The sequence below is a fragment of the Misgurnus anguillicaudatus genome, chromosome 20 (genome assembly GCF_027580225.2).
Source record: "Misgurnus anguillicaudatus chromosome 20, ASM2758022v2, whole genome shotgun sequence".
NCBI lineage: Eukaryota > Metazoa > Chordata > Actinopteri > Cypriniformes > Cobitidae > Misgurnus > Misgurnus anguillicaudatus.
In genome coordinates, this window is record NC_073356.2 from 17,176,973 (window position 1) to 17,195,685 (window position 18,713).

The 18,713-nt window shown below is 43.2% G+C and overlaps 1 protein-coding gene across 2 annotated transcripts in view; it reads left to right on the forward strand.

Moving 5' to 3' along the window:
- poc1bl (POC1 centriolar protein homolog B (Chlamydomonas), like) overlaps positions 1–18,329 on the forward strand; it is a 33,447-nt gene extending 15,118 nt beyond the window's left edge. For both annotated transcript variants that reach the window (XM_055219857.2, XM_055219856.2), the window contains exons 3-11: positions 528–697; positions 2,993–3,182; positions 4,051–4,236; positions 4,587–4,704; positions 5,317–5,493; positions 6,963–7,094; positions 7,210–7,320; positions 16,614–16,766; positions 16,855–18,329. In XM_055219857.2, coding sequence (XP_055075832.2) covers positions 528–697; positions 2,993–3,182; positions 4,051–4,236; positions 4,587–4,704; positions 5,317–5,493; positions 6,963–7,094; positions 7,210–7,320; positions 16,614–16,766; positions 16,855–16,983 — 1,366 coding nt within the window. In that variant the 3' untranslated portion in view covers positions 16,984–18,329. The remainder of the gene's footprint in view (positions 1–527; positions 698–2,992; positions 3,183–4,050; positions 4,237–4,586; positions 4,705–5,316; positions 5,494–6,962; positions 7,095–7,209; positions 7,321–16,613; positions 16,767–16,854) is intronic.
- The last annotated feature ends 384 nt before the right edge of the window (positions 18,330–18,713 follow it).

Consider the following 18,713-nt stretch of genomic DNA (forward strand, 5'->3'; position numbering starts at 1 on the left):
TCGCCAGAAGTCGCCAAGCTTCCATTGAAATGAATGAGCTCATGTCGCTTAGCCACTGCTAGTCGCTGCTGGTGTGAAAGTCGCTTTAGAGTCCCAGCATCTTTTTTGTGGTAGTAAATTATTTAGTTAAATACTACATGATTAATTTTTTATATACTGTACTTATTTTTATTTTATTGGTTGTAAATCTACCTTTTGAAACACTGTCACACTAAATTAAATCCTTACTGATTTTATGCCAGAAATCCTGGCTTGTTTCATATATTAAAAGTGAAGTTGATTGATGGGCATGTCTTGACTCCACATGCACCCTTCATGAGTCAAATTCCTTCTCCACATTATTATTGAGGCATGACAGCATACAAAACATAAATTAAGTCGTATTCAGAATATTTAAAAGGCTTTTTTTCACCTTTTTTATGATGTGTACTCCCACGAATTTCAAGAGAACTATTTTTACCAACTAAAGGTTTGCAATGAACGAAGACTTGCCTAACTGTCTACTTTCCTTTTTTCATTTCTGGCAGATGCAAAGAAAAGAAGTATAAAATTCATCAACTACCCACTACATCTGTGGTCATTGCATTTTACAATGAGGCCTGGTCCACATTACTAAGAACCATCCATAGTGTGCTGGAGAGCACGCCAGCCATCCTGCTGAAAGAGATCATACTTGTGGATGACTTCAGCGACAGAGGTGAGGTGACAGAATGACAGTATGATGCATTTATGTGTTAATTCTCACTAAACCTATTTAAGGTTTGTTTCAGCACAGAATTTCTTATCTAGCTGTAGAAACTGTTTTTACTGCCACAAGTAATACAATTCCTTTTTAAAGACAAAAATGTAGAGCCTGTTTTGTGTTAAACCAGTTTGGGCCAGCAAACCTGCTTGCGCCAAGTAATTTTTTTCTGCAGGACAGGTAGTTAAAGTTTTTTACTGGCATGAAGCTTTGATAAATGTATCTAGTAGATTCATTTGTTTCTTTATTGACTGTGCCTTGTTGACCAGTGAATCTGTTCTTGGTTTATGAAAAGGTTCTGTGTCAAACAAGAATTCAAATTTTTGGAAACACTTTACAATAAGGTTGTAGGGGAGAGCAGGGACGTAAGTAACATTTTTCAGAAAAACTTTAGACAGAGATTAATTTTTGCTGTGGTCAATAACTCACAAGTGTGGTCTATCAATACCAGGTGGAATTTTGAACAAATGTAAAATGACTTCAGTATAATTTCACTTTGAACATAAGTAGCGCATTGTTACTTTCGACCCTGTCAGCTGGGATGAAAGTAACACACAGGTGCGTCAAAAGTAACACAACAAAACAAGATAGACTTTTGTGCTACACTTATTTTTAGTAAATATACACGACTATGACCTTGTTAATATGTAGCTGCAAACATATTTTGTCCTTTATCTTTGCAAAAAGAAATTTAATTACATTTTTATTTTAAATTTCAGTTTCATCAAATGTTTAAAAAGCAACCAGACAGAACAAACTTAAATTGTTGAGTTAAAAAAAATTAACAGTAGGAACACTATGAAAATAAATTAAATTGGCACAATATAAATTCTCAACATAATGCAACAGTATTAGCAACGGGACAAAAGTAACAAGTGAAGAGTTTGGTTCCAAAACACGCTAAACGCCATAAAAAAAATTGTTACTGCCAAAATCCGTATTTTATCAGGTCAGTATTAAAATTAAATTCTTAATTCGATATCCGCCGTGTTATTCCGTCATCTTTTTTCCCAAAATGCAATAAACGCTAGTCCTTCTCTGCAGAATGCAATAAATCCGCTTGACCAATCACAGCGCACCATTCCAAGCATTGGAAACAGCAATGGCGGCACTCTGAATACACACGGAATCAAATTTTCCTCATATACTTTGTACTTTGTGATCAACAAACAAACTAAAACAAAATAATACTTTGATGGCATTAATAAACCTCTGGTGGTTTTCTGTGGCGGGGAAGAAACATAAGCCATCAAAATCAAATCTTTGTTAATGTTAGTTAATGCTAATACAGTTATTCATGTTAGTTCATTGTGACTTACCTAATGTTTATAGTAAACCTTTTCTTTTTTTATAAATAAATTAAGATTTATGTTAAAACGATACTCATAATGAGAGGGAGAGTTTTACTGTGCAGAGTCAAAGTACTCCCAAAAGTGCTATTCCGCCATACATTATAGTTACCCTTTTTAACCCGCTTAGAAAAGTGCCACATTTTATTTTGTGCCACCATACTTGGTCGTATAACTGCTTGTTTTAAATAGGGAAAATGTTGATGTGTTTGGTGATTTCTTACTTCATCTCTGTTTGGTACCATTGAATAAACTGGGCTAAGCTAGGTGCTATTAAAGTGTCGCTGCGCACCAAAGTGCATGGACTAAGATGATAGAGGTATGTATCGACTCTTCTTAGTTAAGGTAATAACAAAACGATGGAGTATCCCTTTAACCAATGCATTATAGTCCCCCTGTGGTGAAAATCAAGTTATTAATGTTGTTTGTACAGTATGCTCCTGAAAAGCTTGATTAGCAGGTTCAGGTGTGTTTGATGGAGGTGAACTCTGCAGGAAAGTAGATCTTGAGGAACAGGGTTGGTGACCACTGCACTAAACTGTTAACATTAGTGCTAAAAAAATTAGTCCTGCAAACATGCAGTTCAAACACGTATGCATTGTGCGAAACCAAACTAAGCACTTGTGTGTCTAAAACTGTCGAATGTAGCATATGTTTACACATTTATCTAAGGTCCAAGGATGTGCGAAATAGTGGAGGTGGGGACTAATTTGCATATTCATAGATCCTCAATGAGGCAAGGGTGTAGAGTTACATTTCAAGCATTTATAAAGCAGAAATTACTTTCACAGAAAAACTTTTATGATGCTCAAAGATAAAATTATAGATTACAGTGGGGCATTAACTAATGTTAACAAATACAACCTTAATGTAAAGTGTTTGTTTTCTTCATTAATTGCAGGCTATCTGAAGTCACAGCTCGCTCAGTATATCAGTAATCTGGAGCGCGTTCGTCTCATCCGCACCAAGAAGAGAGAAGGTCTGGTACGAGCGCGACTCATTGGTGCCACCTATGCCACAGGACATGTGCTCACCTTCCTTGACTGTCACTGTGAATGTGTGCCGGGCTGGATTGAGCCGCTGCTGGAAAGGTGTGACTTTATTTATGAAGTTATTATAATCAAACATTATCAATGTCAATAATTATCTCTTTCATGAATGTTTACCCAAATATAAACTCTCATCATAACAGCAACGGGTATATACAAAGGAAGATATTTTAAAGGAAAACACCACCGTTTTTCAATATTGTACTATGTTCTTCCCACAACTTGGACGAATTAATACATACATATTTTTTTCAATGCATGCACTTAATCTTTGTACAGCTTGTCGTGAATGTGTTCGCATTTAGCCTAGCAGCATTCATTCCTTAGGATCCAAACAATGATGAATTTAGAAGCCACCAAACACTTCCGTGTTTTACCTATTTAAAGGCTGTTAAATGAGTAGATACACAAGTAAATATGGTGGCACAAAATAAAACGTGGCGATTTTTTAAGCAGATAAAAAATGAGAACTATATTGTATGGCGGAAGAGCACTTAGTTTGCAGCACTTCGACCTCGACACGCATAGTACATAGTAAAACATAGTAAAATATTAAAAAACTGTGGTGTTTTCCTCATGGTGTCATCATTTACTCACTCTCATGTTGTTGTAAACCTGTTTAAATGTCTTTGTTCTGATGACCACAAAGGAAAATATTTTGAGGAATGTTTGAAACCAAACCGATCACGATGCCCATTCACTTCCATAGTATTATTTTTTCTACTATGGAAGTCAATGGGATTCATGAATTTTTTTTTAAATATCTTCCTCTGTGCTCATCAGAACAAAGACATTTATACAGGTTTGTAACAACATCAGAGTGAGTAAATGATGACAGACTTTTCATTTTTGGGTGAACTATCCCTTTAATGAACGAAACCTTTGTAACATGTTACTATTTTTCCTTCAGAATTGCAGAAAATGAAACCACCATCATATGTCCAGTGATTGACACCATTGACTGGAATACATTCGAGTTCTACATGCAGACGGATGAGCCCATGGTGGGAGGCTTTGACTGGAGACTGACGTTTCAGTGGCACGCTGTGCCCGAGATCGATCGCAAGCGGCGCAAGTCAAGAATTGATCCTATCAGGTATGGTTTTCTAGGCAATTTAACAAATTCAAAATAATTGATGGAATAGTTCACCTATTGTAAAAGATGGTAGAATTTGTATTAACCATTCGCAGATCATTAAGGTACCTGTCACCCTGAGAGAAAGTTGTTTCAAGATAATTTAATTAAATTTACTGGTATTGTGTTGATATATCTCAGATAGCATGATAAATAGGTTATATTTAATGCCCATAGCTGTATGATTCTGTGCTAGATTTCTCTCTAAGCTCTCCTGAGGGCAGACCCAAGGGGAAGGAACCCAATGAAATTTTTTTGCCAGGAAAAATCTCTGATTCATTGCCAAAGCATTACTATTCCTCTTTCCACAGGTCTCCCACTATGGCTGGTGGCCTGTTTGCCGTCAGCAAGGCCTACTTCGAGTATCTGGGCACTTATGACATGGGCATGGAGGTTTGGGGAGGAGAGAATCTGGAACTTTCTTTTCGGGTAAGACACCGGCAGGTGTTGTGTATTCATGTTACCTATTGTGATGCTGCTTTGGATAGGATTCCCATCGGAGCGTGTCGAGGGCGCATGATATCATAAAAGACATGTCGGCTGTTTATAATCAGGCACATCTCTCATATTGGATGTCTTTTTTATTTTAGACTTTACCTAGTAATGAAGATTGATAGCGTATACCGTGGAGTAATCTTTCATGCACATGGAAACATAATACAATGCCGTGTCTTCCAGGGTTGTACGTTCATGTATAATTGATGTGATGTGAATTGGTTTACAGAAGCACGTGGGAATTAACGATGAAAAATGCCTAAATAAAGACTTTGTTTGCGTCACAGACCTGAAGCTTCTTCATTGCTTGCATTTTTTCAATGAAAATGAAGATCAATGGAAGATTCAGAAACTTGTTTTTTTATTAATGACACATTTACATTTGCAGCTCAGAGCATTTTAAAAGAAATTATTTTTAAGAATGTATTAGCAATTGTGAAATTCAGTTTGATTTTATTTTAGTATTGAATAATCTATTTATTTGATGATTAACGTAAGTATTTAAAGCTGATTGGATAATTTGTGCCTTCGTTCTGTCAATCACAGGTGTGGCAATGTGGCGGATCTTTAGAAATTCACCCGTGCTCCCATGTGGGCCACGTTTTTCCAAAGAAAGCCCCTTACGCCCGATCCAACTTTCTTCAGAACACGGTGCGCGCTGCAGAGGTTTGGATGGACTCCTACAAGAAGCACTTCTATAACCGAAACCCCCCGGCACGCAAGGTACACTTACATCCACTATGATGCATTGGCCAGTGAATTGCAGACACTTTTATTGTCAGAATCATCCTGTGCTGTTGCAAAATCTGACTGGCAGTTGTGTGTGTCATTTCTGCTTTCAACCGTTTGAACTTTCGTCTAGTAAAGTGCAGTTTTTAAAATTGCTCACTCACATTTAGAGAGCAAAACTTGTGACTCTGAGTTTCGCTCGAATGCCTCCATTCTGTCTTGCTTGTTCTTTGTTTGAAAGAGCTAAATAGCTGACAGATATAATAAACTAGGGCAAACATACGTTATATACACTAGGCTTTTGTCTTGTGTTGACTGATATCAACGTGGCATGTAACTCCATATTACGTGGAGCTTACATTTATAAATGACCAGGAACTGGGATCAAACAACAAATCACTTCCTGGTTGCCACGTAGAGATTGACACTTTCTGATTGGCTACATTCAGTCTATTTGGGGTTTCTCCAGAATTGATTGTGTACCTTGGGTTTGTCTTGTTGACATGCAGCATGGGTGTCTTTACTTTAAAGAAGTCGTGTGGCATTCAAACCTTAAAGGGGACTTTTTCCATGTTTAAGTGCTATAATTGGGTCCCTAGTGCTTGTGTCAATGTAGAAAATATGAAAAAGATCAACCCAGTAACTTAGTTTTGGTAAACCATTCTTTGCAAGCGTGTGAAAAAATAGGTCATTGATATTTGGCTCTTCTTGTGATGTCAGAAGGGGATAATACTGCCCCTTAGTCTGCACTATCCAACTAAGGCACAGCCATTTAGTGCAGAGATCAGCTCATTTGTATTTTAAAGGACACACACAAAACAGCACATTTGGCTTACACCTACATGCTTTATATATTTTAACATGCTATAATAAATTATCTATATAATATTTTGAGCTAGAACATCACATACGCGCTCTGGGGACACCAAATTTTTATTTAACATCTTAAAAAAGTCTTGTAAAATGTCCCCTTTAAGGTGTTTGGGCATAAATTTGCGTTGGCAGTGTGTGAACACAACAACCCCACAATGAAAAAATCCACCTTCTACTTCTTTTTTAATCCACATTAAACCAAAGCAGAGAGATATGCTGTATGGATTATCTTGTTAATGTGATGTCACACAAACAAAGCCCTGCTCACTGCCTGACTGAGTGGTTAATTTTTACCCCAAAAGCTTTTCTGAATGTGTCTGTTAGCACATTGTAGTGCTAATGCGGTACAAAAGGTATAATATTAAATTATAATTAGACATACACATGTGCTTAAATAAACTTGTGACACATTTATTTAACTTCTGCAGAACATCTTTACTTCCACTACTCATTAAAACACGTAAACATAATGAGAATTATGAATGGAGGTCCTCCTTTAGTATTAGATGTACATACTTACTTTCATACTTGTATTATATGTACAAAACAATACTTTTTTGCTGTTTGCTGATGGTTATTTCCTCCCATAGGAATCGTATGGGGATATATCTGAAAGGATTGTTTTGCGAGAGCGGCTGAAGTGTAATAGCTTTGAATGGTATCTGCAGAACGTCTACCCTGATCTGCATGTGCCAGAAGACAGACCTGGTTGGCACGGGGCGGTAATGACTCACTTTTGCTAACAGATTATGAATATTATATTGCTTATAAGCTTGCCTTTAAGTGACTTATTATCTGTTTTTTACTTAATTTAGCTTTTCTTGGTTTCTGGTGTAGGTGCGTAGTGCTGGAATCCCCTCTGAATGTCTGGACTACAACGCCCCGGACCATAACCCAACGGGAGCTCACCTGTCTATGTTCGGATGCCACGGTCAGGGCGGTAATCAGGTAACTAACATTAACATGAACTTCTTTCACTTCCCCTTACTCCACAGCCTGATATCTCCTAAAGGGATTAAAAGATTTTTTTAATAATGCCAGAGCTATCGAGTGACTTTAAAAATGTGCATTAGGTACATTACGGTTCCAGTTATGTAATGCCTGTGGTAGGGAGTGCAGATGATCTATTAGATCCTGTTTGTTGCATTTGCTGCAAAACAAAGCGAGCTTTATTTGTGCTGAAACAGGATTCCCGCTGTCCCTTTAAGGTTTTAGATCGTGGAGTTTAGACAGTGAATGTGATGATCAGATGTATATTTAATGGAAAGGGAAGCCTGCATGTGTGTCCGGTGGCTTATGTCATCATCTCCATCATCAAGGGAAGTGGCACCATGTGTGAGTGAAAATCAATGTTTCCACAGTTGAAAGGGAAACTCTAGCCACATCTTCTCTGTATGAAATATACATGAGACTTAGAAGCAGATGGATTAAAAGTGACTAAGTGAGATTTTTTCTTTGTAGGGGTGCCATATTTGATAAATACTGGAGTAAGTTTTTTTGTCTGTAAGCATCACTGTTACTATTGCTCATTTTTAAGATTTAAGGACTCATTTTAGTTGTGCGTAGGTCCTAAGGCGTAGCGGCGTCGGCGAGATTTATACTTTTGCGTCGACGTGCAAACACACATGCAGACCACTGGTAGGCATCTACGCGTATTACTACAGTAGCAGTGGGACCATCAATGAAGAAGCAGCTTGGCAAGTTTAACCCACAAGCGAAGAAGAAACAGCAACTTGTTGTGTATGTTTTGAGATTACCAGCAGTGATGGAAGTACATAAACAGCGACTTATGTTGCAGTTTGAGTTAAATCACTCCTCAACTCGGTCCATCTTTGTTCTCACTGTTGCAAACGAAAAATACCCATTTCGCTGTTTTTTACCTGACGGGAGTGGTTCTAGTAGACCAATCACAACATTTGCGGTCCGCGTAGACCTGATGCGCTATAAAAAAAATTTTTGTGAGGTGCACGTCAGGCTACGTAGAGGCTATAGATAACGTACAGCGTAGACCTTACGAATGACTATAAATTGGACATAAGGATTTAAATAGAGCATTTGGCTTTATGTTTCCTTACCTTACCTATCTTTTAGGTTTTGCGCACGTCGCGCTGGTAAAATTGATCGATCAGCTTAGTCATCTGCGTTTTCTGAGTCAGATTCAGGTTCGTATTGATAAGGTAGTAAGTACTATTGTATCTCCTGGCTTTCACTATTGCTCATCTTTCAAACATGGTAAGGAGTGCCACAGTCCCGTTTACGTAATTGAGGTATTCGATCAATCACAACGCACTGGATAATTGGCCAATCGGATCACACCGCGCTTTCTCAGAACAATGAGCTTTGTACAAATGCACGCGTTACAGAAGGGCAGGACTAAAGGGGATCGCACACCGTTCTAAAAAAAACGAACACATTGTTTTCTATGAGTATATGCACACCGGCGCCGCCAGGTAGCACCTGTCCGCGCCGCCCAGCTTTGACTCAGGAAGTTGCTCAAATCCCTGTCGTGCCACACAGCGCCACTCACATAGTTTAACATTAAATAACATCATATTTGTCCCAAATCATTAACAATTAACATTGGCTGGTAACGTGTAATTTGCATTTTTAGTAGAGGCTATCTGACGAAGCTCGCGCTTTTTAATGTGCACTTCCGGTTTACAATACCTCCGAGTTGTCCTAGACGCGACGTGGCGCAATGCTGAGCGGCCAGTGTGCGACCCCCTTTAGAGGAGCTATATAATATATGGAATATGGAAAATAATGTGTTTTTTGAACAATAAACCACGTAAACACATTGTATTACACCAAATACACAAAGTAATGTGCTTTTTAGGCCCAAAATATGAACCCTTTAAAAATGATGTAGTAAAAACGGAAAGTTTCCTTAGCATTTTTGAAAAATTTCTCATACACGCGACAACATTGTCAAAACGATCTGCGTTTACCACTGATCTATATAAATGACTGGATTGCGCATGACGTCACACTTGTGAAGCCAACGCGCTGCCATATTGGTATACCCAAACATTCTATTAAATCAATGGACGTTATCAGATTTTAATGATAAAACATCACTTTACTAGTCTCTGTTTATATATCTGAAGTCTCCCTGTACAATATTACAACGCAAACGTCCTAAGCATGTATATAGTAATTTACTGAATGATGTACATTTTGCATTTTAAACAGTTATTATACATTCATCTTCATTACAATATCAGATCTGCAGACAGACCGCAGCATATTTAGTATCAATGACCAACATGCTCATTCTGAAATCTAAATAAATAATAATCATGCTTTGTACCGTATGTGCAGACAATAATTTGCTGGTTTTGTAAACTTTATTTATACCCGTGTCATTAACAGAATGCAGCAGACACACTCACCTTAACGTTTTTTTATAAATCCATTTTCCTGCTCGATTGAAACATAAACATTGCAAATAACACCAGAGTTAACAATTAATTTACGTACACATATCATAAAAATTAACCTTGTGTGACTGATACGCTGTAAAGCATGTGAAATTAGATCGTGTTTTTGAATAGAAGTCAATGACGCCCTCTGCCGGTTGGGTATACCAAGATGGCCACTCGAACTCTGCGCTGGCTTCACCTCACGCTGTTACGTTAAGCGTTCTATGTCCAATCCAGTCATTTATACAGATCAGTGGCGTTTACACAGATCCACAAATTGACTAAAAACGCTGTATTATTTTGTCAGGCCAGTAGTTGGCGATGTTACTTTGTAAAGAAATGTTGCTGTGTCCGAAATCGGCGACTTCCATACTATATAGTAGACGAAATGCAGATTTTAAAGTGTGCATTGCGAAGGAGAGGCTGAAATTGGAAAAGCGGTTTTATATATATATATATATATATATAAGAAAACAGCTGTTACTTGTGGTTAAATTGTGCTTGTTTAACATCATTCAAGTTAACGTGTTATGACAACGACATGTCACGCAATGTATTGTGGCGGGGTGAAGAAGCACACGACACGAGAATGCAGGTAAAAACCCCGGAGGGTGGATTTTATTAGTGGTTTAGTGGGGAAAAGAAAGATAACGTGAGGTGGTTTGGTGCTCGGTGCTTTGTTTCCTCTTCTATGTAAGGCGTTGTGCTGTGTGGGTCCGTGCTCTCCCTTGGTGCTGGGACTGGCGGTCACACACTGCTCTCTGCAGGGGTAAGAGAAACAAAGGTTAGCCGAGTTTTGTGGAGACATCTCTCACCTCTGTGTTTGTTTGCCAGGTTTATAAAGCTGATGCTTGATGGGGTGCAGGTGTGGCCGCTCAGCCCATAACGAGCAGGTACAGGTGTGACTGCTTGGTTTCCAGGGCGACGCTGATGAGAGCTCGGGACACGTGTCACACTCCCCCCCCCCTAAGCGTCGTCCTGTTCCTATGGAGAAGTGGGGAGATTGGGGGAGGGCGGGGAGTGGACCCTGACAGACCTGCGAAAGCTGCCCATATCCTGGAGAGACCATCAGCATTTGCGTTGGCCGTCCCTGCCCGGTGTTGCACGGTAAAGTTGAAGTCCTGGAGCGCAAGGAACCACCGAGTCACCCTGGCATTCGTGTCCTTTGCTCTGGCCATCCACTGCAGAGGAGCGTGATCGGTGACAAGGGTGAAGTGGCGACCGAGGAGGTAGTACCGCAGCTCCAGAACTGCCCACTTGACTGCCAAAGCCTCCCTCTCAACGGTCGCATACCTTTTCTCTGCTGGGGTCAGCTTTCGGCTGATGTAAATCACCGGGTGCTCCTCGCTGGCCTGGCCCTGGGACAGGACGGCTCCTAAACCAGTGTCGGATGCGTCTGTCTGTAGCAGGAAGGGGCGGTTAAAGTCGGGGGCTTGGAGCACTGGTTCTGAAGTAAGAGCCGTCTTTATCCGCTGGAACGCTGCTTCCGTTTCTGCTGTCCAAAGGACCTTCTCCGGCTGCCCCTTCCTGGTCAGGTCTGTCAGGGGAGATGCTAAGGAGGAGAAGTCAGGGATGAAGCAGCGATAGTAACCCGCCAACCCCAAAAAGGCCCGTACCTGAGTCTTGGAGGTAGGCCGTGGCGCGGAGAGGATAGCGGCCACCTTCTTCTCTTGTGGTCTGATAAGGCCCCGACCCACCTGGTAGCCCAGGTACTTCGCTTCGGCGAGGGCCAGGTGACATTTCCGAGGGTTGGCGGTCAGGCCGGCTTGGCGTAACTCCAACAGCACCTTCCGCAGCCTCTCCAGATGGTCGTCCCAAGTCTCAGAGTGGATGACGACGTCATCGATGTAGGCGGCTGCATAGAGCTGGTGTGGTCGCAGGAGGACATCCATCAGCCGCTGGAAGGTGGCCGGGGCCCCGTGAAGGCCGAAGGGAAGGACCCGGTACTGCCCATGGCCATTTGGGGTTGAGAAGGCCGTCTTCGGTTTGGCCTGTTCTGTTAAGGGGACCTGCCAGTAACCCTTGGTGAGGTCAAGGGTCGAGATAAACCAGGCCCTCCCTAGGCGGTCCAGCAGCTCGTCGACCCGGGGCATCAGGTAACTGTCAAACTCTGAGACTTCATTTAGACGCCGGAAGTCGTTACAGAAGCGGAAGGTGCCGTCGGGTTTTGGAACCATGACGATGGGGCTGGGCGATGGTTCGATGACCCCCATTTTCACCATCTCCTGAACTTCTTCCTCTATGGCGTGTTGCCGAGCCTCTGGGACACGATAAGGCCGCTGCCGGATGATAACTCCAGGTGGTGTGCGGACGTCATGTTCCAAGACGTGGGTGCGCACAGGCTGGGGGGAGAACACATCAGAAAACTGGCTGACCAGGTGTTGCAGCTCCGACTTCTGAGCGGCCGAGAGTTGAGGGTCCATGTCAACAACCACGGGGGGTGAGTTGGCCAAGGCAGAAAGCTGGGGTCCGGTCCCGACCCAACGCTTCAGGAGATTAATATGGTAGAGCTGGTCCTCTTTCCTTTTACCTGGTTGCCGGACACGGTAGGTGACAGGGCCGACCTTCTCTGTTATGGTGTTCGGACCCTGCCAAGTGGCCAGGAACTTGCAGGCAGCCGTGGGGACCAGGACCAGAACGTGGTCGCCTCGCTGGAACTCCCGTGGTTGGGCTGCCCGGTTGTAGTGTCGTTGCTGAGCCTGTTGTGCCTTGGCGAGGTGTTCCCGGACAATAGGCATGACTCGGTCGATCCGCTCTCGCATCTCCCGCACATGTTCCACCATGGTTCGGTGCACCGCTGGTTGTTGCTCCCAGGCCTCTCGGGCAACGTCCAACAGGCCGCGGGGCTGCCGACCAAAGAGTAGCTCAATCGGTGTGAAGCCAGTGGAGGCTTGTGGGACCTCCCGGACACCGAAGAGCACATATGGCAACATCTTGTCCCAGTCTCGCTTGTCTTCGGCAGCCACTCGCCGCAACATCTGCTTTAGTGTTTGATTGAAGCGTTCAACGAGCCCGTCGGTCTGGGGGTGGTACACCGTGGTGCGGAGCTGTTGGACCTTGAGGAGCTTGCAGAGGCCAGCCATCATCCGGGACATAAATGGGGTGCCCTGGTCAGTCAGTATTTGGGAGGGGATGCCGACCCGGCTACACAGAAGGAACAGTTCCTGGGCGATCGCTTTTGTGGTGGCCTTACGGAGGGGAATGGCCTCAGGGTAGCGGGTGGCATAATCCACGATGACAAGAATGTGTTCATGGCCCCGGGCGGACTTCGGCAACGGCCCTACCAGATCCATCCCAATCCGCTCGAAGGGCACCTCAATAATGGGCAACTGGTATAAGCGGGCTGGGGGGAGGGGAGCGTGGTGATGTCTTTTGGCAGGTTGGGCAGGCGTGACAGAAACGCTTAACTTCAGCCTCCAGGCCCGGCCAGTGAAATCGGTCGCGGAGGCGCTGTATTGTGTTCTGGGCTCCTAAGTGGCCTGCCATAGGGTGTGCATGGGCTATCTCCATCAATGCTTCCGTCTTGGTGCGTGGGACGACCAGCAAGAGTTTTTCCTCCTCCCTACGCTGTGCGACACAGTAAAGCAGGCCATTTTTCACCACAAAGTGGGGAATGGGATGGGGTGCAGGTTGAAGCTCCTTCCCTTCTGCGATTCTCACTTGGGCCCAGCAGTGTTTCAATCTGTCATCCTCGTGTTGCTCCTTGGCGAAGGCCCCAGCTCCAGTCACCTGCTGGTACAAATCAAAGTAACGGTTAGAACTTTGAGGGAGTTACTCACCATCCTTGGGGCTGTCCGAGGCCAGCAACACGGGACGCCGTCGTGGCCTCTTTGTGGTCCTCCGGACTGGGCGGTTCCCGGCAGAGCTGACAGGCTGGGTGATGGCGGCGAGCAGGCGGTCGAATCCTGGCCAGTCTCTACCAAGCAGGACCGGCACTGGCAGGTCCTTGACGAGTCCGACGTCTACTGGCCAGGCGCCGGGTGGTGCAGCGATGGTAACGCGCCGCGCTGGGACGTCTCGGGTGTCGCCGTGCACACAGGTGATGGGCAGCATTGCCTTGGTTTCAGCTCGCGGGGGCAGGACAGACGTCTTGATCAGGCTGACGGCACTGCCGGAGTCAAGAAGGGCGAGGAACGGGCGGCCATTTATTTTCACTTCCGCCCGCGGTGCGTTTTCTGTATGCACGGCGCAGCCTGCCAGCCAGGGTCGTCCAGGAGAGCGGGGTGCTTCAGTGGGCATGGGCTCATCTTGCAGCCCGGGAACCGCCGGCCTGTTCACTGGTCGCTGGGTGCCCTCCGGCGTGCGTCGCTCCTGGACCACCCTCCGGGGAAAAGGTGACGCTCGCTCCCCAACCTCCCGGTGTTGGCTGGCCTCCGCCAGCTCGATGGCCTCAACCAGCTCGTCGATGTTGGATGGGTTCCGCATGCCAGCTGCTTGACGAAGTGGGCGGGGCAGGGCTCGAAGGAGGCGGTCAACCACTACACGCTCCGCTACCTGATGCGCGCTGGGATCCCCGGCCAGTAGCCAGTGTTGGGCAAGGCGAGAGAGATTGGCGGCTTGAGTTCGGGCCGGCTGCCGTGAGTCAAAGGCTCACTCGTGGAAAAGTTGGGCAGCGCTGATCGGTGACAATCCAACCCGGCCGAGGATCTCCTTCCTCAACTCTTCATAGGAAGCACTTCGTTCCGGCGTCAGCGCAAAATAAGCCCGTTGCGCTTCCCCAGTTAAGAGCGGGGCCACGATCGGTGCCCACTCAACCTTGGGCTACGCCTCCCGCACAGCAACAGTTTCGAACATCTGGAGATACATCGCTACATCATCATGCGCTGTCATTTTCGGCAGCAACTGTGTCGCCTGGACACGTGAGTCAGGTAGCGGAGTTCGCTGGGCAGCAGCGATGCGGAGCGCGGAAAGCTCACGCTCCGTTTCCTCTTGCCGGGAGGCCATATGCTCCATGATTTGCTGCTGGCGAATGCTCACCTCTGTGAGGTGCTTCAGCAGTTCTTCCATCTTCGGGGGAGGAGCGTCACCTGGGGAAACAAAGAGGGAATGTGAGCCAAAAGAGAAACAAAAAAATCTGTCCAAACTAATCCAAGAGGGGAAAACTGAGTGTGAAGGGGTCGTTGTCTGTGTCTTCTTCACTGAGTTGCCCGCATTCTCCACCAGTGTGGCGGGGTGAAGAAGCACATGAAACGAGAATGCAGGTAAAAACCCCGGAGGGTGGATGTTATTAGTGGTTTAGTGGGGAAAAGAAAGATAACGTGAGGTGGTTTGGTGCTCGGTGCTTTGTTTCCTCTTCTATGTAAGGCGTTGTGCTGTGTGGGTCCGTGCTCTCCCTTGGTGCTGGGACTGGCGGTCACACACTGCTCTCTGCAGGGGTAAGAGAAACAAAGGTTAGCCGAGTTTTGTGGAGACATCTCTCACCTCTGTGTTTGTTTGCCAGGTTTATAAAGCTGATGCTTGATGGGGTGCAGGTGTGGCCGCTCAGCCCATAACGAGCAGGTACAGGTGTGACTGCTTGGTTTCCAGGGCGACGCTGATGAGAGCTCGGGACACGTGTCACAGTATCAATATGGCGGAGGCAGTACATCAAAATTTTATTCACACTACCCATATTTATTTTTAACAGTCAATGAGTAGGTACTTCATCTTATTCAGTATGTATCGAGCTGTTTTCTTTGGCCAAACAATGAGGTTGGTTTATTACTGCAAGTGACCCTGGATTATAAAGCGGCAACATTTTGTAAAATTTGTTATAAACTGAGTATATTGAGTAGCACAAACACAGTCATGTAGGCCGGTATTATTGTTAGGCTCTCACGTATGCCTGTAGACTGAACACGTTATAAACATGCACCTGACTTCACCGTTTTCACAGATTTGCGTTTTGACTTTTACACGGAATCAATTACGTCATAGTATTGAAACACATTTTTAAAAGTTAGTTTTTCAGGACCCTACAAATTCCTGTTTTTGGTTGAAAATTTAGTCATGTGTAAATGGCCCCTAAGTGGTTGGATAATGTTTACCTCATGGGTTTTTAAATCTTTGAATTTCAGCTTTTGTATCCTTATCTTCATATGCTACTGAAATTTGTGGAAAAGTATTTATTTAGAGATTTATCTTGATATAATGCGGAAGTAAACGCTACACCCTACAATTCTTTATTGTTCTGCTGTTGTCACCCTGACCTTCAAATAATCTAATCCTTTCAACAAAAATGATTTGCTTATAAATGATTAACCCGACTTTATACTGTATGTGCAAACTTCCGTATTTGCTTGGTGATTTACAGAGCATGAGCTTTATTATAGTGACGTTAATTCGTTTCACGTGCAGCATTTGTAGGGTCTGTGAAATCAGTTAAATCCTATATATTATACGTTTTATACAAATTTTTATATTACATATAATCATATTTGCTGTGACTGAACCAGAGGGACCACTAGCTGAGTAGATTCAAGACTTTTAATTCAAGAAGTTAAATACATCTGTCTTGATGATAACAATCTACTCATGCTTTGTTCTCAGTTCAAAAGAAGCCACCCGTACTGTATGTCTCAATGACAGTCTGGTGCTCAGATAAAACTGTGGCATGTTTTTGTACAGTTGCTAGGATGTTGTGGCTGTGTGCTTAGGCGTGGCTAGGAAATTGCTACAGTATGATGTTATTAAATGGCTATATGACTCTAAGATATGATTCCTTTTACCCTTTACTTAAAGGGACAGTTCGGCCAAAAATGACATTAAACTCATGATTTACTCACCATCATGGATGTGTGACGCATTATAACTTGCAATTTCGTTCTCTCTGTCTATCAGTACTTTGAATACACGTCGCAGAAGGAGATCCGTTTTAACTCCGTGACTGAGATTTGTGCCGAGGTTCAGGATGGAATGACACATATAGGTATGAAGCACTGTCCGCGGGATGGTGCTCCCAGATCTCCCGGCAGCCTGTGGGAGTTCAGAGATGTAAGTCTGCTCAGATTATATTATAAGTTATTGTATATTTGTTTTCGTGCCTAAAATGATAATCATCTGATAAATTGTCTCCTCTCAGGATGGGAGCATATATCATCCTCAATCGAACATGTGTATCACATCCTACCGCACATCAGACGGCCGTGCGGATATCCAGATGAGAAGCTGCTCCCCTGGAGACAAACACCAACGCTGGAAATTTGAGTGACCTTAAACTTCATGTGAACTTGGACAACGGTGCAATTACGTCACTTCGGACACACGGCTTGTTATACATCAAGGAACAAACAGGCGGCATATCCATATAGTGCCTTTGCGAACCAAAGTGGATGTCGACTTATACTGCCAATGTTTTTTCTTTATTGTAAGACAAAGTCTGAAGTGCAGATTATTAACACATTGTAGCAAATTCAACCATTCAACGAAAAACTGTTAGGTTGGACCAGCGTTTCTGTTTACATTCATGCACTATATGTTATTAGTAAATCATGTTTAGACTCTGCAGTAGCAACTTTGTTAACTGTGCTGCACAGCCGTTTTATTTAATTGTACCAGAAGTGGCAGATATCATGATGTTTCGAGCGGGTTTGTCTTGATTGATTCATTAGCATATTTTTGTATTAATAGGATCTTTTCACCTTTACCAGTGCAAGGATTCATTTGGCACACTGGTGTTAATGGGACTATACCAGCGTCTTTTAATTGCCGTCTTTCCCCAAGGGCGCAGTCACATCTGCACAACTAACAACAGCATTCCTATGGTTTGCTGATATGTACACTTCAGTTTGAAGTAGATTACAGATTCTGCACTTCAAAGATGGTGCAAAGTAGTGTTAAGCTATGTGCTAAAGTCTTTGCACCCCTTTGGGGTTGCATTTTACAACCACATTTGGGGTTACTCAGTGTAACAATGGTTAGCAGGAAGTGCCTGATTCTTTTCACATAAGTGCCCATATTCATTTGTTAAAGGTACCACAGTATTTAAAAGCATTTAAGTGCTTGTACCACAAAGGTCTTCCAGCCTTAAAAAAAATTTAAATCGTGGGGGGGATTATTAATGTGTTTATTTGATCTGTAATGGGTAAAACAAATAGGTTACAGAATAATGACTCTTTAATGACTTTGTATGGTTAACTTGGCCCTTTATGGTCTTTATTTCTTGCACTAAAATGTATTTAAAGTGGTAACATGATTTTTTTCATTCTCTGAATTGGTTAATGAATTAAAAGGGATTGTGGGAAGGTGAATATGACATTTTTAAATACTACTGATAAAGCACAGATCTTAGTGATCATCTTTTTTGTCGAATGAAGTATTTTTGGAACATGGAAAGTAATCTGTCCTGATGAATTAAATTAATTATAAAACATTTTGTGGGGCTTTATTTCTTGATCAAGTGGCTGTTTTTCTCGGCCTCTCTGCTGCTGTGCCATCTAGTGGTGTAGAGAGAAATGCTATTGGACTTTAATGGTATTATTACTTTACCATGCATGGATCTGAGACGCTCCCAACTTTACATTCAATTATAATAAAGGTGTGCACCACATATGGTTATTTAATATTGTGGCTTATTATTTTATGTAAACCTGATTAAAATTAACCACATAAGGAGTTCTGCCAAGTCAGTTTGAAGAATTTAATGGCATTTTCCAGGTGTGCCATGCAAGTACATAAGCTTGAAATCACTAATCAGTTTTTATCTTGCAGCAAATGTAATTCAAGCATTATGTTCTCCTCTGACTTGTATCTGAGGATGATTGGATTGTAGGCAAACCCGGATTGGTTATTCTAAACACAATCCAAACCCTTCGCATTTTAATGTGTGGTCCGCAGGCTTTTGTCTATCAAAATATTTTGTAAAATCTTCCTGAGCATTCCTTGACAAAATGTTAAGAGCAGTGCCATCCATAGGCTCTTGTATGTAGGCTTAAGCCCCCC